This window comes from Choloepus didactylus, chromosome 20 (genome assembly GCF_015220235.1).
Source record: "Choloepus didactylus isolate mChoDid1 chromosome 20, mChoDid1.pri, whole genome shotgun sequence".
Taxonomy (NCBI): domain Eukaryota; kingdom Metazoa; phylum Chordata; class Mammalia; order Pilosa; family Megalonychidae; genus Choloepus; species Choloepus didactylus.
Window position 1 is genome coordinate 33916032 of NC_051326.1, and position 22575 is coordinate 33938606.

The following is a 22575-nucleotide window of genomic DNA, read 5'->3' on the forward strand; positions in this document are numbered from 1 at the left end:
GGCTTTATACTAGAAGAAAGAGAAGTAACATGCCTAAAAATACTCAAAGAAGATGCAAGGTGAGTATCTGGCATCTAGCAAAATTGATTTTCAAGGATAAAGAGCAGACAAACAGTTACAACATGTAAGAAATCAGGAAATATTGTTCTCATAATCCCTTCTTGAGAAATCTATTGAAGAATGAGTTTCAGGCTACCCGAATGACTACAGCATCATCAATATACGGACTGGCGGTATGCATTATGTATTTAGGTTACTTGCAGCAGTAAGACTAGATGAAAGTTAAAAAGGAAGAGCATTATGTTATATATATGGTAAAACTATTTTGAAAATGGGGGAAAATATATATTATATTAACATATCATAATTAATGTATTATATTCTCTGTCTTCCGAAAAGGCCTAGAAGCAAGGACTAATCCAGTAGCAATAAGCATTGCTAGAAACCAGAATAGGATCTTAAAATTCTATTCCCCAGGATTTTTTGGAGAAATGTGCGATTTCACAGTTAGGGTTGGGAACATACCAGGAGTCTTAAACATCTCACCATACTGGATTGTAAGGACACTATCACAGACTACTAAGGTGATAATAAAAGGACTCAGCTGACTACATGAAGAGGCTTTTACTCTTCAAAGATAAGACAATTTGAACTGCAAAAAAGACAATTATGTAATGGGTTGAAACCCATGAAATACATTTCAGAAGGGATTGTGATTAGACTGCGGTACAGGGAGGCGCTTCTGAGTTTTTCTTTCTTGACCTGGATGGTGGTTCTAAGAGTGTTTGCTTTATAATAATAAATTAAGCTATATGTTAGTTTTGTGTGGTTTTTGCTACCTGTGTTTTACATTATAATATAAAGGCTAATTTAAAAAAATAGAAAAATGTATGCCAAAATAAGAAATATGATAGCAGAAATGAAAAACTCAATAGAAAGATTGGGAGCTAGAGTTGAGAGAATTTCTGAGAAGAAAGAACAAACAAAAACAAAGAGCTGGAAAAGACGAAAGAAAAAATCTGAGCACCAATCTGGGGCGGGGTCAACATTCAAATAACAAAAGTTCCAAAAAGAGAGAACACAGAAAATAAGGGGAGAAAATAATAATTAAAATTAAAAAAAAAGTAAAAGAATTCTGTACATATGGGTCTGCAAATAATTTCTATAAAGGGCCACAGATATTTTAGACTTTGAGGGCCATATACAATCCTTGTCACAACTATTCAACTCCATTGTTGTAATGCCATAAACAATATGTAAATGAATGAGCATGGCTGTGTTCCAATGAAACTTTACTTACAAAAACAATGGTAATTGGATTTGGCCCACAAAACTAAGGTGGCTATAGTTTGCCACCCCTGTTCTAAACTGAAAGGGCCCACTAAGTACTCAGCACATGAATGAATGAAAACTGTCCTGTACTGAGAAGGTTCTAAAAATCCCCCAAAAGGAGTAAAAAGGATACATAACCAAGGAGCTAGACATTTTCAACAATATCTCTGGAAGCTAGAAAAAAATAGAGCAATGCTTTCAAAATTCTAAGAGACAATTATATCTAACCTGGAATTCTATCAATTAGTAGAATGTGATGATAGAACAAAAGCAAATGCAAGATCTCAGAAAATTTATCTTCCATGCAATCTTTCTCAGGAAATTATGGGAGGACATGTCTTACAAAATGAACAACAAGAAAAAGGAAGATCCAGAAAACACAGGACCCGACAAAAGAAACAGACAAATCTTCAGGAAAATAACAAAGAAAAATCCTAAGCTGACAGTTGTGCAGCAGGCCCACAGAGCAGCTGAAATCAGACTGGAGGAAGAAAAGACTGGAGGGGATTTTTCAAGAAGATGAAGTTGTCAAAATACCTACTGAGCTTGAACACACTGAGAGACTTAAACAGGGGAGAGTTCAGAGATAAATTAGTAGTAACTATACAGACAACTAAGCAAATAAGAAAACAAGATGATTATTAACTCAAGAGAAATGAAAAAATTGAACATGAAAGAAAAAATAATGCCAGTGAATTGCATTTATGCAGTCATAATAATGTAAACACCAAATCCAGATTTAGCCAAAATACCAAATAGATCAAGTTGTTCCAATTCTCTTTACCAAACAGCAATAAACCTTTTCTTTACCAAATAGTATAAATAGAAACAAGATTTCCTTATTTCAACTATCTGTCCTATGTATATTAAATTGTTTTAGATGTTTCAATATTTATTCAATAGATATTTACTTAGCACTGACTATGTTCATAGCATATAACAGGCCGAATATAGGGCCTCTGCCCCTAAGGAGCTTAAATTGAATTTAAGAAAAACTTAACAGGTTGAAGACAATAAAAGAGATGTCAAAAGCCATGAGTCTTCTTTACCTAAAGTCTTGCCTGCCTTAATAGAACAATCTAAATGATCTATTAAAAATGTAAACCTCATCATGCACACACACCCTCATCTTTCCCTCTTCAGAATAAAATCTAAAGCTGTAAGGCTTTGTAAGGCCCTTCTTTATCTGGGTTCTCTTGCTTCAGCCTATATCCTACAAATTGAGATACATAGTTTTTCCAGTGCCAGGCTCCCTCATGCCTAAAAGGTCTATAACTTATCTACTTACCTCCTCCATCTTCTTCCACATTTTGTGTGGAAAACACTCATAATGCTTTGAAACCTAGACCATTTGCTACTTTTTCTCAGGTCTTTTGACACCAGTCTGGGCCAGGTGCACACCTATTGTACTCTTTGGGAAGACTGCCTGCCCCTGAGCACAGGGATGTGGTATAGAAAAACAATTAGGACGGAACTGAACAAAGAGCCAGAAGAGGAAAGCCAAGAAGGTTCCCAACTCTGGTTTTGAGTCTGACCTTCTCAGTTTAGGGTTTTGTGGTAGACAGCTTCTGACATGGCTCCCACTGATCCCTGCCTCACATAATCCCCTCCCCTTGGGTGTGGCTGAACCTAGTAGCACACTTCTAATGAAGAGAATAGGACAGAAGGAATGCTGTCCCTTCTGAGATTAGGTTACAATCTTGCTATCTCTTGCTGGTGGGCTCTCGTCCTTTGGTTTGCTTGCTCTGATGAAGCCAGCTGCCATGTTTTGAGGTGCTCTATGGAGAGGTCCACAGGGCAAGGACCTGAGGGAGGCTTCAGTCCAACAGCCCATGAAGAACAGAAACCTGTCAACAACCACGTGAGTTAAGAAGGGGATACCTCCCAGCTGAGCCTTGAGACAACTACAGCCTTGTGACGTGCCCAGAGCCAGAGGAACCAGCGTTATTATTAAATAATAAATTTTGGGGGGTGGTGTTCTAGTACAGAGTCAGTGTTGTAATACCTTGACTAACTTTGGGCTTTTCTCAGTTTTTCTCAATGACATTTTTTTTTTACAAACTCTAACTAACTGTATGGAAATTTTGTACTAAGCTATTATTCAGATCCAATGTTGATTTTGCTTGCTTTAGCGGCAACATTGAACAATTTACTTAACCTCTTAGCCTTTTTTTCCATACTTCTAAACTGAGGGTAAAATACCTCCCTCAAAAATTGTTGTGAGGACTACAGCAAATGAATAAAATATATAAATATAAATAAAAAATGTATATGATACTCAGTGAATATTAGTCCCCTTCTTACCCTTATACTCATGTTCTTGGAGTATCTTATTGTGGTACCTTATATATTGACTACACCTTTCAGATCTAAAACTACCTATTTGTCATTTCTCTATTCAGAAATGCCTAGATGTGTCCTTTTTTATATATGTCTGGTGAATACAATTTTCCACACAAGTAATTTGGGTAAATTTTCTATCAGACAGAATATTTAACATAGGGACTGGTCAAATATATTACCTGCTTTTCCAAAAGAATAAAGTTTCATTATTCTTTTGCACCACATTAAGACTTATCTTTCGATTGTTTTCTCTCTTCCCCAGGGCACACTGGATGATTTAACCAAGTCAGGCCCCTCTCAATCATGCCACGTTGCCATGTTTTTGCTCATACTGATTCTTATCTTGAATGGCCTGCTTTCCCCATTCAAATCCTACTAATCTGCCAAGCCCAGCAAAAGTCTTGCCGCTTAGTACATAATATTTACTTGATATGCTCCTCCAATAAAGAGACTGTGTCAAATATCTTTGGTCATTTTTCTACAAACCTGTCATAGTGTCAGGCACTTAATAGTTACCCAACAAATAAGTTTGAATTCCTTAATTATACCCACATAGTCCTTTTGGTAACACCCCTTTTCACTCTTTCTAGATATTTAGTAACTTTGTCATTACTTCCTTCCATATCCTAACATCCCATCTAACCCAGCTTCCCCTAAAACTCTCCATATGCTTACCTGAGGCCATAATTATAGAGAGACATTTATAAAGCCATTAAAGTCATTAGGATTACTAACTGATTTAGGATAAGTTGGATAAGGAAAGCCACGGTCTAGGTCTGCTTTTTCTGGCTTTCTAGTTTATCAAAGTCAAGTTCTCAGAGCCTAAATGTTCTATAAATACATTCTAAAAACTTTCATTGTTTTGTTTTGTTCTTAGCACATGTGAGTGCCTAATAAACTTCTTTCACAGAGCTTTGACATTATGCCAGAGCGCTGTAGCCTCTTCCTCCATCCATCTAGTAGAACAAGCAACTCAAGATCATGTATTTTCGTTAAAGAGTAAGATTTCTAAGTTGACAAGGACCACTTTAAAAGTGGATAAATAAAACAATGGATTGGCTCTTTGCCAAGTGTTTGATGAATGAACAAATAAAATGGCTATAGAGCAGAATACAAAGAAATAAGAAGCAGAAAAGTACTTTTCATCTCATTACAACAAAGGGAGTTTAAGACACAGGGGGTAGAGTGGGGATGTGTTAGTAGAATGATGATCTACATGGAATTTACCAAAAATCAAGCCTCTAAATCAGGTATTTTTCAATATTAATCTGAAACGAGATTATAATCCCTGATTTTTGTTTTAGATCAAATTACCTCTAGAAATGATAAAGGCAATTGCTTATGCTACCAAAACATGACAAAGACATCTCTTGAGAGTATCTGTCTTTGCTCTAATTCTATACGCATAAAAAAAAATCTCTTATCTATAATTTGATCTCTTAAGTGGACTAGCCCACTAGAAGAGAGTGCCTTAGATAGATGAACCATTCCAGTTCTGGAGCCAGGCAGATATCTCAGTAAAAATTAATTAAATGAATTTTTTTTTGTCAGTCAATATCCTGGTTAGCATGATTTAGTGTCTCAGGAGCTAGCTAATCAATTCAGAGTAAAATGAAACAATTAAGTTTCTGGAATTGCAAAGCTGAAGAACAAATTGTGATGACTCCATCAAAGTACTGCCACTTTATAGAGGACCTGCCTTATCTTTTAAAACTGTAGCATAAGTGAAATTAGAGATAATTAATTCAATTTTCTTATTTTACAGAAAAGGAAATTGAGTCTCAAAGAGTCTGAATGGCAGAGCTAACTAGAAGCAACAGTGGGGATTAGAAACACTTTTTTCTTCTGTCAATTATTTAGCCTTGCCTTTATCAGGAAATGAAGTATCTGAAGATAAATTAGGTTGTGGAAGGCAGATGCATTCTAGTTAGTGAAAAGGGGTAATGTAAAACAAGTATATCATTAAAGGAGGAAAGGATGCTGGCATTTGATGAGCACCTACTACATGCCTGCCACTGTTTTAAATACTGTATACCCATATTACTCATCTGATCCTCACAACAACAGTTGCTAATACTATTCCTATTTTATAAATGAGGAAACTGAGGCCAGAAGAAATAAAATGCCACAGCTGCTAAGAAGCAGATCCAAAATTCAAACATCAATCGATATGACCTCTAACGCCCTACTTTATAAATTTGCTTTCTACCATATAGGTAAACCTGACAAATTCCTCTATGAATATCCTAGGAGTATAAGAACAGAGAAAGCCCTACCACAATATGCTTATGTTTTCTTGCATGTCTTCTATAAGGTATGCACCCACATTTTAAGCTCTGAGTACTAAAAACTGACACAACTCACCCATAATCTATAATTTCTTAATGCTTGTGAGAGGATTACTACATTGTCCTGTAATAATTCATCCCTAATTATGACTGTAGCTTTCTAACCTTACACCAAAAACATGCCAACTTCATACCTGTCAGACCCCAGAAAAAAAGTCTAACATATAGAAGGAATGTCTGATCCAGGGGCCCTGCTGCCTATCTCACAGAAAATAGGTGCCCCATAAACTAAAGAATGAAGGCTGTTCAAGGCTGTCCCAGCCACAGTGGCGTGTCAAAGGCGGGTAAGGCAAGGTCAGATATGTCCATAAGAAGAACGACTACAAACAAGACAAAAGGCCTGCTTCCTCCACATAGATGATACAGTGCACATCAAAGAAGAGTAGTGTGTTAAACCCCTAGTAACCAGTCAGCTCAAAAGTTGACAAGCCCTCACCCACTCAAAGCACAGGACACCCTTCTCTCCCCATGTGTTTCTTTTTTCCTTTAAAAAATGCTGCTCTTTGATAGAGAGCTGGAGCCATTTTTTCTTTCTTTCTTTTCTGCTGGCTCCCACCTGCTTTCTTCTGCTTTCTTCCTCTAATAAACCTTAAACTCTACTTAAACCATGACTCGCTGCGTTGTGTGGATTGCTGAACGACTCCGACCTAACAATACCAAAAAATACTTAGAGGCTGAGTTAGTTTCTTAATATATTTTCCCTTAAAAAACCAAAATTTTGAAGTCAGTGTGGGAAAGTCAGAGATGCAAAAATTATATTGCCAGGGATTCTCCTTTACCTATTCTTCAAAATCTATCTCTTTTTAAAGACAAGTAAACTATAATGTCAAAATTAGGAAGAAGGATGGCTAACTTCTAAATAAATCTCAAGGAGTAGTGTCATTTGGAGCAGGAAGTGATACAGCTGCCAAAAAGCAAGGATAATATTTTTTTTTTCTTTTTGGTATTCATATTAATACTAAATCAAATGCTAATTCAAACTAACTTCAAATGATTTAAGGGACTTTGTTAGATAACTTTGACAAATTTATTATTTTTTTAGTTGATGGTCTTATTAGTAACTTTAAGCTACTTGGATGTATTATTTCTAGGCATTAATCAACATCTACTTCTAGGCATTAATCAACATCCTGTGTAAGTTCTAAGCATAAACCCAAAACTGGGGACTCAAACCTCAAATGTAGCCTACATAGTGCTTTGCTTGGATCACACAGGATTTTTTTTTTTTTTGATTTGTGAACAATTTTTAAAAATCAAGAAAAAAAGATATTTAAAATATCCAGATTCTGAACTTCCTAAAAAACAAAGACAAAAACAAAAACAAAACAAAGGAAAAATTTGGCAATGATGGCCTTACACTCCCATATGGCTATAATGCGCTGGAGCTGCAGGTCAGCTGCCCCTTTAGGGGGTGTGTGCACTCACAAGTCCAGTTTTCACAAGCCCACTTCATTCTTTTATTCCTGTAGGCATCTGCATATTTTACACCTACCTCAGAAGAACTAAACAAGGAGAATGCAGGAATTACAGAAAAGAAGAAGAAAGAACAAAGACAAAAGACCAAAGAAGGGGAAAAAGGAAGAGAAGGAGGAAGAGGTAGGAGGACGAAGAAAAAATAAAGGGAAGACACAGTGTGGTGGTTTGGAGCTATGTCCTACCCCCACCCCCACCAAAAAAGAACAAAAACAAAAACATGCTCTTAAACTTAATCCATTCCTGTAGTTGTGAACTCTTAAAAATAAATAGGACCTTTTGATGAGGTCATTTCAGTCAAGGTGTAGCACAGCTGAATCAGGATGGGTCTTAATCCTACTACTGAAGTTCTTATAGGGAAGGTCAAGGACAGAGAGAAAGCTATGGAGCAGACAGAAGCTGGAATCAGCAGAACCCAGAGAAACCAGGAGAAGACATCAACATGTGCATTGCCATGTGACAGAAAAGCCAAGGACCAAAGATGGCCAGCAGCCAGTCCCAGAACGCCACAGTCTTCTGGGAAAAAGCACTGCCTTGATGAGGCCTTGATTTTGGACTTTTAGCCTCAAAACTGTGAGCCAATAATTTTGTGTTATTTAAGCCAACCCATGTTATTTGCTTTAGCAGCCACAAAACTAAAACAATTTTTGGACCAGAAAGTGGCGTGCTGCTATTATAAATAACGAAAAATGTGGAAATGGCTTTGGGTAACGGGTAGAGGCTGGAAGAATTGTGAAGTGCTTGATAGGGAAAGTCTAGATCGCTTTGAAGAGGCTGTAAGTAGAAATACAGACAATCAAGGTATTTCTGATGAGGACTTTGAAGGAAATGATGAATTACCCAGGAGAAGCTGGCCGGCTGAAGTAGAGATGGAAATTCTTCATTCTGACGACTAAAATCTCCCTTTAAGGCCTTCAACTGATTGGATGAGACTTCTCCCACTGTTGAAGGCTCTCTCCTCAGTTGATTGTAGATGTAATCAGTCATAGATGCAATCAACTTGTTGATTATTTCAATCCATGAAATACCCTCACATTAACAATCAGGCCAGTGCTTCCTTGACCAAACAACTAGACACTATAACCTAGCCAAATTGACACATGAACTTAACCATCACACACAGCAAATATCACTTGGCAAAAATTTCAATGAACTAGATGGCAAAAAACAATGTTTCTCAATATAGTGTGTCATGTACTTTGGGACATCAGGTTTGGGACATCAAGTATCAAATGACTTGTGACAGAGCGGAATTTAAAGGTAATTTCAATTCTTTCATATAATGTTTTAGTTTCCTAGGCTGCTCAAGCAAATACCATGAAACAGGTCAGGTTAAACAATGGAAATTTATTCGCTCATGATTTGAGGTTGGGAAAAAGTCCAAATCAAGGCATCATTAAGGCTATACCTTCTCTCTGAAGATTGTGGCGTTCTGGGGCTGGCTGCTGGCGATCTTTGGTCCTTAGCTTGCCACATGGCAAAGCATGTGGTGGCGTCTCCTACTCTCTTCTTTCTCTTTGTAATTTCACTGATGTTCAGCTTCTGGCAACTCATGCTGTAGCTTTCTCTCTCTGAAATTTCATTCCACTTATTATTCTACTATTTCTAATATATTTATGCTGAGCTTATCCACGAGGAAAAGAGGACAGAGTTTCCTGGTTTGTCTAACAGTTTAGCGTATTTCCTTTAATTTAATTTAATGAGACTCTCCTCTTTCACTGACAATATCTATGGCTCATCTCAGTCTCAAAAACCAAAACATAATATTTCACCAGGCATCAGAATGAAATATGTTCTTCTCCAACTCTGCAAGTTATTCTCCTTGCTCCTTTACCAAGCTAGCTTTCAATAGCTTCCAATTTTTGCCCATAAGGTGGTGAGATAGCAAATTCAAAGCTTTATTTCAACTAGTACCTCTTTTAAATGGAGATTTCCTTAGCATCTTATGAAATAACTTTTAGGCCCCCCTCCATAGCCCTCTCTTCCCTCACGTTTTATTCAACCTTGCCCCAATACATTATGACGTGGTTTTTTTTTTTTTTTGAGTTAGTAATTTTGTTGCATTTTATAAAGAATGGAAGGCAAAGGAAAACTACCAAGGACTTTGCCTGAGGTCACAGAACAGCAAAATAAGGATTTGGAACTTCCTGAGACTTGGTCCAGGGTTTGGAAGTCAGGAAATGCTGACCTTTGAACACTATTTCTGGAGTGCCAAAATTATTAGTGGCAGAATACTATAAAGGCTATAAATGTAAAAGGAGGAAGCAAGGGAAACCAAAGCATACGTGGTTCCATGGGTACAGAAAATGGTTCCACAGGCACAGAAAACAAAGTCTGAAGACTTCTAAGGAGAGAGCCACAGAGAACAGGGGTCACATGCAGTTCATTGGGCACATGAGAGAGAAAAAGATAAGGGGGAAGGTGGCATAACAAACTGTTCGAGAAAAGGGAGCTGAAAATAAGAATGCAAAATAAGGACTGGAAGGGACCACGTACTATAGCCAGTAGGGCAGGCAGATCAAGAAAGCCATTCATATACACATGAGACCCAGATATATGCACATCCAGAAAATGTTTCCTAATATGAAGCCATACATATACCATTTTCCAAACAAAGAAACAGAGAGAAGAAGATCTGTAAAACACAGGAGGAAATGTGCACAAACATATTTGTTCCTCCCCTCACATGCAGGAGGCTCACATACTTGCTTGAAGAGACATGTACACAAGAGGAGGCCCAGCATAGATAGGGGTTAAGAACACGGATTCTGCAGACTAGCCAAAATGTATACATTTGAATCTAGATCCTGCCACTTACTAGTTGGGTGACCCTGGGCAAGTTACTTACCCTCTCTGTGCCAATTTTCTCTTCTGTAAAATGGTATTAATAACACTACATACCTCACAGAGTTGTTAAAGTACTAAATAAATTAAATGAATAAAACATTCAGAATAGTGCCTGGCGCACAGTGGGTGCAACATAAATTAAAGTAACTAACATATATAAAAGGAATGCATAGAGGAGACTCATATGTTCACAACTCTGAAACATTCATAATATAAAAACAAAGCATATTCTAGCTACATATACATATTCTCGCAGAAAAAAAAGAGCCATAAAAGTTGAGACATTCTAAACTTTAGATAACCAGAGGACTAACAGATCACTGATCTGGTGGGAAAGGAGTCAGTGGCAAGATAGCCAGGGAAAAGTGCAGTTGGGTATGAGTATATGGAAAATCCTCTAGCTAGGAAGTCAGAAGGCTGGTTTTTAATTCAGACTCTCAATGATGGGACCTGAGGATTAGGACTGTGGTGCCTGGGAGGTAAAGGCGGCAGCAGCTAGGGTTATAGAAACTCCAGTATATTAAGAATGACCAGTGTCCTTAGTTACCAATTTACATAAGAGAGCATGGAAGTAGAATCAAGCTACCTCCTTACCTCCTCTGTTCTAGTTCTATTTACTTCACCTCTTACAATATGGCTTTTGACCCTAGCACTCAACTGAAACTAATCTCTCTGGGATAGTTAATGACTTTTTAACTTCCATGGCCAAGGGTCTCCTCTCCAACTTACTCGATATTTCTGTAGCATTAGATACCACTAACTATCCCATATTTTTGAGAAACTTCCTTTTCTCTTGACTACCAGGCTACTACACTCTCAGCTCTCTTCTTACCTTCCTAAATACTTCTTCTCAGCCCTTTTTATAGTTCTTATCAACTCTTTTCAATTGTATCTCAGAAATTTCTTTTAAGCTAGACTTCTCCTCGTGCTGACTGCTGCTGTTTTAGTTCAGGTCTCTGCTGTTTACACTGGGCTTCTGAAACAGTCTCACTGCTGGTCTTGCCCACCAGTCTCTGCATTCCCATCCATTCTCCACGCTTCTTCCAGAGCTACTTTTCCCAAAATAAATACGATCAAGTCATTCTTCCTTCTAAAAATCCACTGACAGATTCCCTACTCTCTCCAAAAACTTCACAGAGAAGATTCTTCATGATCGCACTCCAACTTACTTCTCTAGTTTTATCTTTCATCTCTCTATTCCATACACCTTAGTCTTCACTGAACTTCTCTGTTCCCTGTATACACTATGTTCTATGATGCCTGTCTGAATCCTTCTTCCTCGCTTTTTTTTGTCTGGAAAAGTCTTTTTCTTTCTCCAATATCCGCCTTAATTGCTATCTCCTAAGGAATGTCCTTCTCAGCTTCCTTAAGCAGAAAGTTATTCTTTTTCTGAGTGCCTCCAGCACTGTGAATTATTATACACGCCATATAGGAATTTCCATGAAATCCCAAGCACCTCAGAGGTGAAGCCAATTGCTTTACTAAGTTTTAAAAACCTCTGTACCCAGCACAGTGCTTAGCACATAGTTGCTTCTCAACAAATGCTGGTTAAATCAAATGTAAACCTTTCATACAATAGGGAACAGAAAATATTTAGTTCTATCAGTATAAGTCTTTAAGAATAAAATAAGAAAATAAATTAGGCTGTTTTGCAAACCACTAAAGATAATACCGTCAACAGAAAGAGATAGGGCTATTCCTCACCGCTGCACATCCTTATTCTTCCACAAGGAGGCAGACTGAGCCTTCGGCACTCTTTCAATGAAATTCACCAGCTCTTCCATGAGAAGCCTGAGTTTAAACAAAATTAAGTAATGAACATCCATTAAAAAAAAAAAAAAAATTAGAAAAACAAGATGCTCTAACACTGCAGCCAGTAGAAATAAGCCCCACCCCACCCCCATCATCTTCCTCTCTGCTGCATATAAACTTGAATACCGCCTCGTACAAAGTTTAGCAAAAAACAGCCATCTCATTGAATTTCTGATTTAATTCACCTTTAAAACAAGCCTGGCATGTTTCTTGTCTCTAAACACTGAAATGTATAAACCTAAGGTTTAACAGTCATCCTAAATTTCTGCTTTTATGTTACTGAAAATATAAAAGGAGAAAAGGTGAAATGGCTGTGAAGTACTTAATTCTTTCTGGTGGCAGCAGGGATAGGGGCTGTTTTCTTAAGGAAAATATTAAGCGGACATTTTACACTGATAAATGTTCTTGACAGGTGTTTCAAATTAGCAAAATTCTATGTTGAAGATTACTCTAAGGCCTAATCCTAAATACTTAACTGAATAATGATATAATAATATTGTTTCCTCAATTGTAACAAAATGTTAGTAACAGGGAAAATTGGAGGGGGGGCTGTTTATGGGAACTCTGTGCTTTCTGCATGATTTTTCTGTGAATTTACACTTGTTCTAATAAAAACAACAACACTTAAATGAAGGACCTGCAAAAAGATAGGCTCCAAAGATCATAAGATAGATTAATCACAGAAGCAGTTGAGAGAATATAAGAAATGCCTCACTATATCAGATCAATGGTACACATGATAAGGGGATACAAGGGACAGAGAACTGCTATAATTCATGAGGGTTAAATGACGGCCAAAAAGCTAGAAACAGAATCTCAATATCTTGAATTCCCTGTCTTAATCTAGTATAGATAATCCATATTGACTTAAATACTCTCAGAATCAACATACAGATATGGCACACCATTAGTTCAATATCATTTGAACGCTGAACAACAAATTTTCTTTCCATTTATTTATTCAGCCCTAATACCATTTCCTACTTCAATTATGAAGGATCAATACTAGTTCTAGCATTCTAAGATGTGGGATCCAACTCATTATCATTCTGACTATACTTTCATTAGAACAGTCTGATGTGACCATCCTCATGCTTTAACTTTTTCAGACAACAGTCTAATGTTTTTAGCTTATCCTCTCATTGAAACTGATCACCTTAATTGTTTCACATTTCTATAATGGCCCTTCCTTATATCCCTTATCTTTTTCTGTACACACTGCAGGTCATGTGGTTGGCATAAAAACAAGAAAATATTTTGCTTCATTTCTAGTTAATTCCATCATATTGCATATCTATAAGACCATAGAACCCAAATCTAGGAGACTATATCAACTCCTAGATCCCATATTTTGAGTCCTGATAGTTTTAACTTGTACCATACATGTTAATTTACTTTAAAATAATTCTTTTTTGTGGCATAATTTTCTTTGTATAATTTTTTTTCTCCAGCTGTAATATGAAGGTTTGGTATGAACAGAGAAAGGAAGAGTTTGTAGTTTTTATTACTTAGAGTCCTGAATTTCACTCAGACAACAGTAGAGATGACTTATCCATCTGATTATTTATGCCCTGTTTTCTACAAGCTGTCTCCAATAAACCATGAAAAGAGGGGGAATTTTGCAGGAAAGTAATATAATTTCTTCTTCTTTTTAAAAATATGCCATGTTCATTTTCCTGAAGCTCTTTTCTGTGTATCTTGTGTCCTCTTCCTAAACCTTACCTCCCCTAATTAGTATCATCTGCACAGGGAAGCCATCTCTGAGAGCTCTTTCTTGCAGTTTATGTAAAACAAAAGATTAACAAAGACTACTCACAGCATTAATTCCTACTGGGCATTTCTTTATCAAAACAGACTCATGCCTAATCTTTGAGTTAGTTGCTCAGAAGGAAATAATCACTCCTGGCATAACATCTATTAACCTCGCTGAAGGAAAGGAGCTTTCCAGTCACATTTTAATAGGTTAAGAATAAATACTCTCACCTGCCAATCTGAACGGTGGGTTCTGTAGCATATACTGTGCCTGTGAAACCGGTGTGCTCAGTGATATAGGGCAGTGCCATCATGCAGTGATAGTTAGAGATGAGAATCACATCTACTGTAGACAAATCTATTAGCTCGGTCTGAAAAGAAAGTGGAGGGAATGATACATATCTGTTCAGGACACATAGATCAACATGATGTGACTGAAAAATGATGTTGTCAGAATGCAGAGAAGTATTTTTTGTACTACAGAATAATGATTACTTGCTGCAACACTTCTATTTTCTCATTTTAGGATAGTTCCTAAATATTTGACATTAAGCTGCAGGACAGGATTGCTAACAATGAGAATGTAGCCAGTCCACCAGCAGTACCCTGATTTTACTAGAACACAGTTCTTCTGAATCAGACATAAGAGGATAAATGACAACAGTACTTTAGCAGCTGCATCCAGGTAACTTGAAGCAAAGAGAAGACAATATAAGCCATAAAGGTATACTAGAATGTAATACACCGTTGCTTCAGTGTAATGAGAAATGGGAAAGAGCACAAACTAGCTCTTCAAAAGTCAAATGTGGGAGGCCACTTTTAACTATTACTACTAGATATAGAGCCAAAGAAAGAAAAAAAAAGTTGCCACGGAGTCTTGAAAGTAAATTCTTATATTTTATTCTAAGTTTAACCTCAAATCCACCATTTAATCTCATTATTATGGTAATATAAAAAGGGAAAAGATAGAGTAATATAAAAAAGGGAAAAATATTAGTAGTTGAGGAACAGTGTTACACGTTTGGTAAATTTTATGAAAACTCTTTTGCTGCTGAGTTAATAATAAGAATAGAATGTGTTCCCCATTTAGTTAAGTCCTACCCGTATTTTAAGGCTCAATTCAAATATTACTTCTTTTACTTTCACTAAGCCTTTTTCATTTGCCCAGATGAAAGACTACTTCCTCTTCAGAACTCCAAAATCACTTTATGTATATCCCTTTTATGACAGTTATCCCTTTATACAATTACACCTCAAAGTATCACCTGTCCCTCAATAACTGAATCTCTTTGAGGTCATGATTCCTGGGTGACTCATCTCCGCTCAGTGCATCGTGTTGAAGGAATGCAGCTTTATAAGCAGCACCCTCTGTGGGAAAAAGCGAGACACTATGGCTCAGAGACATCATGTCATTCACTTGAGTTCTCCCTCATGAAAGAGTTAACTGTGAGAAACTACAAAGTGCACTAAGGGATAAGCATTAGGTAAAGTTAAGGAAGTGTTTTAGATTGTAGAATGGGTAGGAGAACTAATATTTCCCTCACAAAGAAGAAGTAAAAAAGAAGTCTGTGACATAAGCAAATGGTAAGAGGCAGTATGCCATTTGGCTGTGGGTAATTTCTGGTTGAATGACTTCACCTATAAAATAATTTAATAAAGCTGCCAAGACATTATCAGCTTCTTAGGACCGCATGTAGATTAGAGGTCATAAGATACTCACTACCAGGGCAATAACAATCTGTGTGAATAAAATATCTAATGACAATAATAGCTAATTTATACCATCCTTAATTCCATATTGTACACAGCACTTCCAAGACAAGATCCTTACTTACCATCATGATGAAAAATCATGTAATATTCTGCTGGTCCTACTCTCCACTACCTCTCTAGAACTGTTTTTAAACAAATAAGGAAATTAAGACAGAGTAGCAGTGATAGATCCAGAAGAAAAAAAAAGGGAATGATAATCTAAGCAAGAATAAATCTGAAAATCATCACCACCTTTCCTCAAATATATAGTATCTGGGTATTTTAAAATTTTAAATTTCTCTTCAATATAGAAGAACCAGTCCAGAGAGTAGAATTATGAGAAATTTGGTAAGAACAGATGGAAAGGAAAAAAAAAATACACACACACACACACACACACACACACACACACATTCATTCTGTCTGGATATATATCAAGAGTATCTACTCAAACATTCCCCCCTCAAGCAATAAATTTAACATCCAAACCATGTTTACATACATTTATGTATTTCCTCACAAACTATCATGCAATTGAGTCCAATAAAGAAAATTTAACTCTGAAACTGTTATATAAAATACTTGGGTTCTATATATACCTTGAATTTGGTCAAAACAACTACAATAGATGGGTGCTTATGACACTCTGCTAAACCCTGTGGGGAATTACGGTGGTTTGGAGCTATGTATCCCCAGAAAATCATGTTCTTAACCTCAATCCATTCCTGTGCATGTGAACCCTTATAAAGAGGACCTTCTGATGAGGTTACTTCAGATAAGATGTGGACAAAGATGGATCTTAATCTTATTACTGGAGGCCTTATAGGCAAGGTCAGAGAGAGAGAAAAAAAAAAGCCACAGAGGGAGCAGCCAGCAGTTGAAAGTCAACGGAACCTGGGAGAGAAGGGAGAGGCTGGTAGAGGCTGTCATGTGCATTGCCATGTGACAGAAAAGCCAAGACTAAGGATTGTTGGCAGCCAGCCCCAGAATACCACAGTCTTCCTTCTAAGAGAAAGCACTGCCTTGATGATGGCTTGATTTTGGACTTCTAGCCTCAAAATCATGAGCCAATAAATTCTTGATATTTAAGCCAACCCATTGCATGGTATTTGCTTTAGCAACAAGGAAACTAAAACAGGGATACAAAGATATTTAAAGTAATTACACTAGATTATAAATTCCATGAGGACTGAGATTAGTTCTGGTTCTTTCACCCTGGTCCTGGGTCTGCCTAGCTCACCCACAAGTCAGTTAAGTGACTGGACTGTAGTCACTTCTCTCCTGCTTCTACTGCTCTCCTATTTTCTCCCAATCCTATAATGACCGGGCTCTTCCTTAAATCAGTGACTATTACTAATTGGTGTCATAAAATGTGGTTTGAAAACTCTTATATATGGCTTTAGAACCCCAAATACATCAGTAAGCTTTAGCTGTCAGCAAAAGATGAACTTGTGAAATGATAACTATCTAGTTTAAAAACTTAGTATTCGAGAGAATCTAAGATGGTGGCTAGGAGAGACAGGGCAAAATAACACCTCTGTGAAAAATACTAGATAAAAACCAGAAGGTGACCCAGAATACCGGTTTCAGCGATGCACCAGCTGGACAAGGTCTGCTAGAACCACAGGGGCTGTACACTTGGTGGAAATGGGAGTCTGCATTCTGAAACGAGTGAGTAAGCCAGCTGAAAGACCCGCAGCCACGCTGCAGTGAGGGGGAAACCAGGGGTTGGCATTTGGAGACAGACTGGTTCTTTTAAAAAAAAAAAAAAAAGAAAGAAAAAACCCAGGAGTGGCAGCATTTGCGATGGTGAAAACCGTGCAGTGAAGCATGGCAGAAGCAGTCTGAGCCGGCCTCTCGGTGTCTGGTGTGGAGGATAGCCTGCTGCAGATTCCCTCAAGGCCAGGGGAGCGGAGGGGAGAGCCGGAAGGAGAAAGAAACCCTGCTGCTTGCAGCTGCTCCCTGGCGGGCTGGAGACACTCCTGCCCGGGGCTGTGCCCACAGCCCAGAGCAGTGCCAGTTGTCCCGGAGCTGGGAAGGAGGAACTGTGCGAGGAGAGGGGAGGGGTGGAGATGCCCCATTCAGCCATCTTTGCATAAGGCTGAGAGCGTCCCTGCATGGCCTGGTGGCCCGGGGCTTCCCTTCAGGGATGGCGTGCACTTGTGACGTAGCATAGCCTTCCCTCAGCAGAGGTCCTGGAAGATCACAGCTGAGAAGGGGGGCCTGCTCGGAAAACCCAGGGACGCTACGTCAAGGCCAGTGATTTGTTGGTCAGCATCAGAGAGGATCGGGGGCAGAACTGAAATGAAGGCTTAGACTCTTGCAACAGCCTTGAATCTCCGGAAACACCTGGGAGGTTTGAATATTAAAGCTGCCCTGCCTCCCTAGCCACCCGGACACACGCCCCACATTCAGAGCAGACGGCTCCAGCAACACATCCAAATTGAGTTCACCAACTGAACCCCACAAGAATCATTTCCCCACACACCACAAGAACAAAGTTGAGAACTGACTTGAGGGGTACAGGTGACTCGCAGACGTCATCTGCTGGTTAGGCAGAGAAAGTATACACCACCAACTTGTATTTCTGAAAAATTAGATTGGTATTCTTTTTTTTTTTTACAACGTGAAAGAACCCTATCAAGCAAAGCAAATGCCAAGAGGCCAAAAACAACAGAAAATCTTAATGCATATGATAAAACCAGATGATATGGAGAATGCAATCCCAAAGACCCAAATCAAAATATCAGAAGAGACACAGTACTTGGCACAATTAATCAAAGAACTACAATCGACGAATGAAAACATGGCAAAGGATATAAAGGACATGAAGAAGACCATGGAACAGGATATAAGGGACATAAAGAAGACACTAGAAGAGCATAAAGAAGACATTACAAGAGTAAATAAAAAAATAGAAGATCTTATGGAAATAAAAGAAACTGTTGGCCAAATTAAAAAGACTCTGGATACTCATAATACAAGATTAGAGGAAGCTGAACGACGACTCAGTGTCCTAGAAATCCACAGAACAGAAAATAAAAGAACAAAAGAAAGAAGGGAGAAAAAAATTGAAAAAATCAAAATGGATCTCAGGGATATGATAGATAAAATAAAACGTCCAAACTTAAGACTCACTGGTGTCCCAGAAAGGGAACAGAAGGGTAAAGGTCTACAAAAAGAATTCAAAGAAATTGTTGGGGAAAAATTCCCCAACCTTCTACACAATATAAATACACAAAGCATAAATGCCCAGCGAACTCCAAATAGAATAAAACCAAATAAACCCACTCCGAGACATATTCTGATCAGACTCTCAAATACTGAAGAGAAGGAGCAAGTTCTGACAGCAGCAAGAGAAAAGCAATTCACCACATACAAAGGAAACAACATAAGACTAAGTAGTGACTACTCAGCGGCCACAATGGAGGCGAGAAGGCAGTGGCATGACATATTTAAAATACTGAGAGAGAAAAATTTCCAACCAAGAATACTTTATCCAGCAAAACTCTCCTTCAAATTTGAGGGAGAGCTTAAATTTTTCACAAACAAATGCTGAGAGATTTTGCTAATAAAAGACCTGCCCTACTTCAGATACTAAAGGAAGCTCCACTGACAGAGAAACAAAGAAAGGAGAAAGAGATATAGAGAATTTTAACAGACATATATAGAACCTTACATCCCAAATTACCAAGAAACTCATTTTTTTAGTGATCATGGATTTTTCTCCAGAATGGACTAATATGCTGGTACATAAAACAAGCCTCAATAAATTAAAAAAAAAAAAAAAAAAAGATTGGATATACTCAAAGCACATTCTCTGACCACAATGGAAAACAAATAGAAGTCAATAATTTGTGGATTGTAACTCCACTATTTACTTCCTACATGATCTAAAATACACAAACTCTAATGACAAATCAGTGGTTTTGAACTCAATGTAAAATATGTAAGTTTTGACAAGAACTATAGAAAGGTGGGGGAATGGAGGAGTAGATGAGCATAGTTTATGTGTCCTATTGAAGTTAAGTTGGTATCAAAGAAAAACAAGATTGTTATGGATTTAAGAGTTTAATTTTAAGCCCCACAGTAAACACAAAGCAATTATCAGAGAATATGACCACAGAGATGAAAAGTAGAGTATGGGTTAAGAGAAATGGGGGAAGGGGCAATGGGGAGTTAAGAAATGAGTGTAGGGTTGCTGTTTGAGGTAAAGGGAAATTTCTAGTAATGGATGGAGGGAAAGAGACAGCATTACAACATTCTAAATGTGATTAATCCCACTAATGGAATGCTAGGGAGGGGGTAGAATGGGAAGATTTAGGCTGTATATATGTTTCCACAATTGAGGGGAAAAAAAAAAAACCACAGTCTAAATAGATGACAATTGAATGCCAAGGATGACCCTGGATGGGTTCTGAGGATGGAGGACAGGAGGCTCAAAGGGACACAGTTGAGACATAGGGGAAAAACAAAAAAAGGAAATATAGAATGCATGCTTTGTATCAATGTTGAATCTCTAGTACTTCTTAGCTGCATTTAATGGGATTGCATAAAAGAATGTTCTTGTTCATGGGAATTGTATATGTGAATTATAGTGTTTGTTCAAGGATGGGTGCAGCTAGCTCTCATACGTTCAGAAGACAGAGCAATAGATGATGGATGATAGACAGGGAGGGAGGGAGAGAGAGAAAGAAATACCAGTGTGACAGGATGTTAAAGTTGGTGGATTGGGGTATCAGGGGAGGGGGGTCAGGGTATGCTGGAGTTCTGTGTATGGGGTTTGTATTGTTTTTGCAACTGTTCCTATAACTTTGAATTTATTTCAAAATAAAATAAAATTAAAAAAAAAAAGAGCTTAGTATTCTATGGATCAAGTCAGAAAGTCGTCAGAACACCCATTCATAAATTCTACATTGTTGCCCATAAACTCAAGGTTGCAATAGTTCATGCCATATGTGGTAAACTGAAAATGAATGTAGCACATGGGATTAGGAATCTCTGAACAGATGGCAACTGTCCCACAATACCTACAGGACAAATGAGGATGACAAAAAGAATTTAGTAGCATTGAGGGAGAGCTCTACCTTCATCCTTATTCTTACTACTATACTGTAAACTTCCTCCCTTATCTGCCACCTTCACTCCTTCTCTCTGGTACCTCAAAAAGGCACATATACACACTTTAAAAAAATTTTATCTATAGGGCATCAAAAAAAGTAGAGAAACAGGAAGGGCAGAAGAGAGAAATAAGGGAAACCATATGTGCCAGTTTGCATGTATTATGTCCCCCCAAATGCCATATTCTTTGATGTAATCTTGTGTGGGCAGAGGTATTAGTGTTGATTAGATTGTAAGTCTTTGAGTGTTTCCATGGAGATGTGACCCACCCAACTGTGGGTGATAACTCTGATTGGATAATTTCCATGGAGGTGTGGCCCTGACCATTCAACGTGGGCCTTGATTAGTTTACTAGAGCACTATATAAGCTCAGACAGAAGGAGCGAGCTTGCTACAGCCAAGAGGGACACTTTGAAGAATGCACAGGAGCTAAGAGAGGAGCTGCAGCTTACAGAGACGTTTTGGAGATGGCCTTCGAAAGCAGACTTTTGCTCTGGAGAAGCTAAGAAAGGACAAATGCCCCAAGAGCAACATTTTAGAGAATGCCATTGTGAAACATAACCTGGGAGCAAGTGGATGCCAGCCATGAGCCTTCCAAGCTAATAGAGGTTTTCTGGACACCAACGGCCCTCCTTCAGTGAAGGTACCCCCCTACCTTGGACACTTTATGGCTTTAAGACTGTAATTTTGCAACCAAATAAACTCCATTTTATAAATGCCAATCCATTTCTGGTATTTTGCATCCCGGCAGCATTAGCAAACCAGAACACTGTACTTCAAATTTTCTTTTCTCTTTGACACTGAATTGTGAAAGTATTTTCTAAGGCATTGTAATCCACTGGGCACATGGAAAGAATAGGATGGCAGCTTCTCATTGATTTTCTCCGAGCCCTAGAATGGCCACTGGCTTCCTCATGCTTCATCTGTCTGATGAAAATCCCATGTAGACCACTTTGGGGATTAGGCTTATAGGCTGAGATTAGTTTTCTTTAAAACTAATGGAAACTAATTTTAGTTTCTTCAAAACTATGAACTTGGCTCCAAACTCTTACAAGTTTTACTGTGATGGTAATATGTATATGACAGATATACATGACTCAGTTCAGAATTCATGAATTTCAAGCAATATTCAATATATGTCAAGTCAGCAAGAATTTTTACACTTTACTAACATTCACTGATAGTATGAATTCTCAGTTACCTATTATAAGTAACATTATGAAAGATATGTCTGATCTAGGCACCCTGACATTATAATGGGAAAAAAAAAAAAAGGCTTGAGTTACATCCTTACCTAGCTCAAAACCATACCTCAGTAGAAGTTTTAGTGGGGATTTATAGAAAAAGCAAGGAGCCCTAAGGAAGAAGAGTGACTTAAATGATTTAGAAACTATAAAAGCCCTGAAATGATAATATTTTAGCTGTATAACTATGTACCTGGAATAATAGATACATTTCAATTTGAACACAGGAAGCTAAATCCCTTAAAATTATTTCTAGATTTCATTTTGAGAGATTACAGGATATGCTTTTTTTCTACAATAAGATTAACTTTAATCTTACCTCTGGTAAGCAGAATTCAGGAACAGAATCCACAAATACATGACCCGAGCACTCCTTTAGCTCCTAAAAGAAAAGGAAAAATACCAGGAGGAGATATCCAACAGATATAACACCCAAGAAATTTAATCCAAAAACCAAACTTTTCATGAAGAATCACAGACGGTTAGAGTAGAGGGAAGCTGAAAAGTTATTTAACAGGCCGACAGTTCCCTGTCTATGCTCAGGAGACTGT

The 22575-nt window shown here is 37.8% G+C and overlaps 1 protein-coding gene across 4 annotated transcripts in view; it reads right to left on the reverse strand.

The window, feature by feature from the left end:
• Nucleotides 1–22575, reverse strand: part of INTS9 (integrator complex subunit 9) — a 132849-nt gene that overhangs the window by 45882 nt on the left and 64392 nt on the right. For all 4 annotated transcript variants that reach the window (XM_037813163.1, XM_037813161.1, XM_037813162.1 and 1 more), the window contains exons 4-6: nucleotides 22344–22406; nucleotides 14139–14278; nucleotides 12048–12134 (exon numbers count right to left, since the gene is read on the reverse strand). In XM_037813163.1, coding sequence (XP_037669091.1) covers nucleotides 12048–12134; nucleotides 14139–14278; nucleotides 22344–22406 — 290 coding nt within the window. The remainder of the gene's footprint in view (nucleotides 1–12047; nucleotides 12135–14138; nucleotides 14279–22343; nucleotides 22407–22575) is intronic.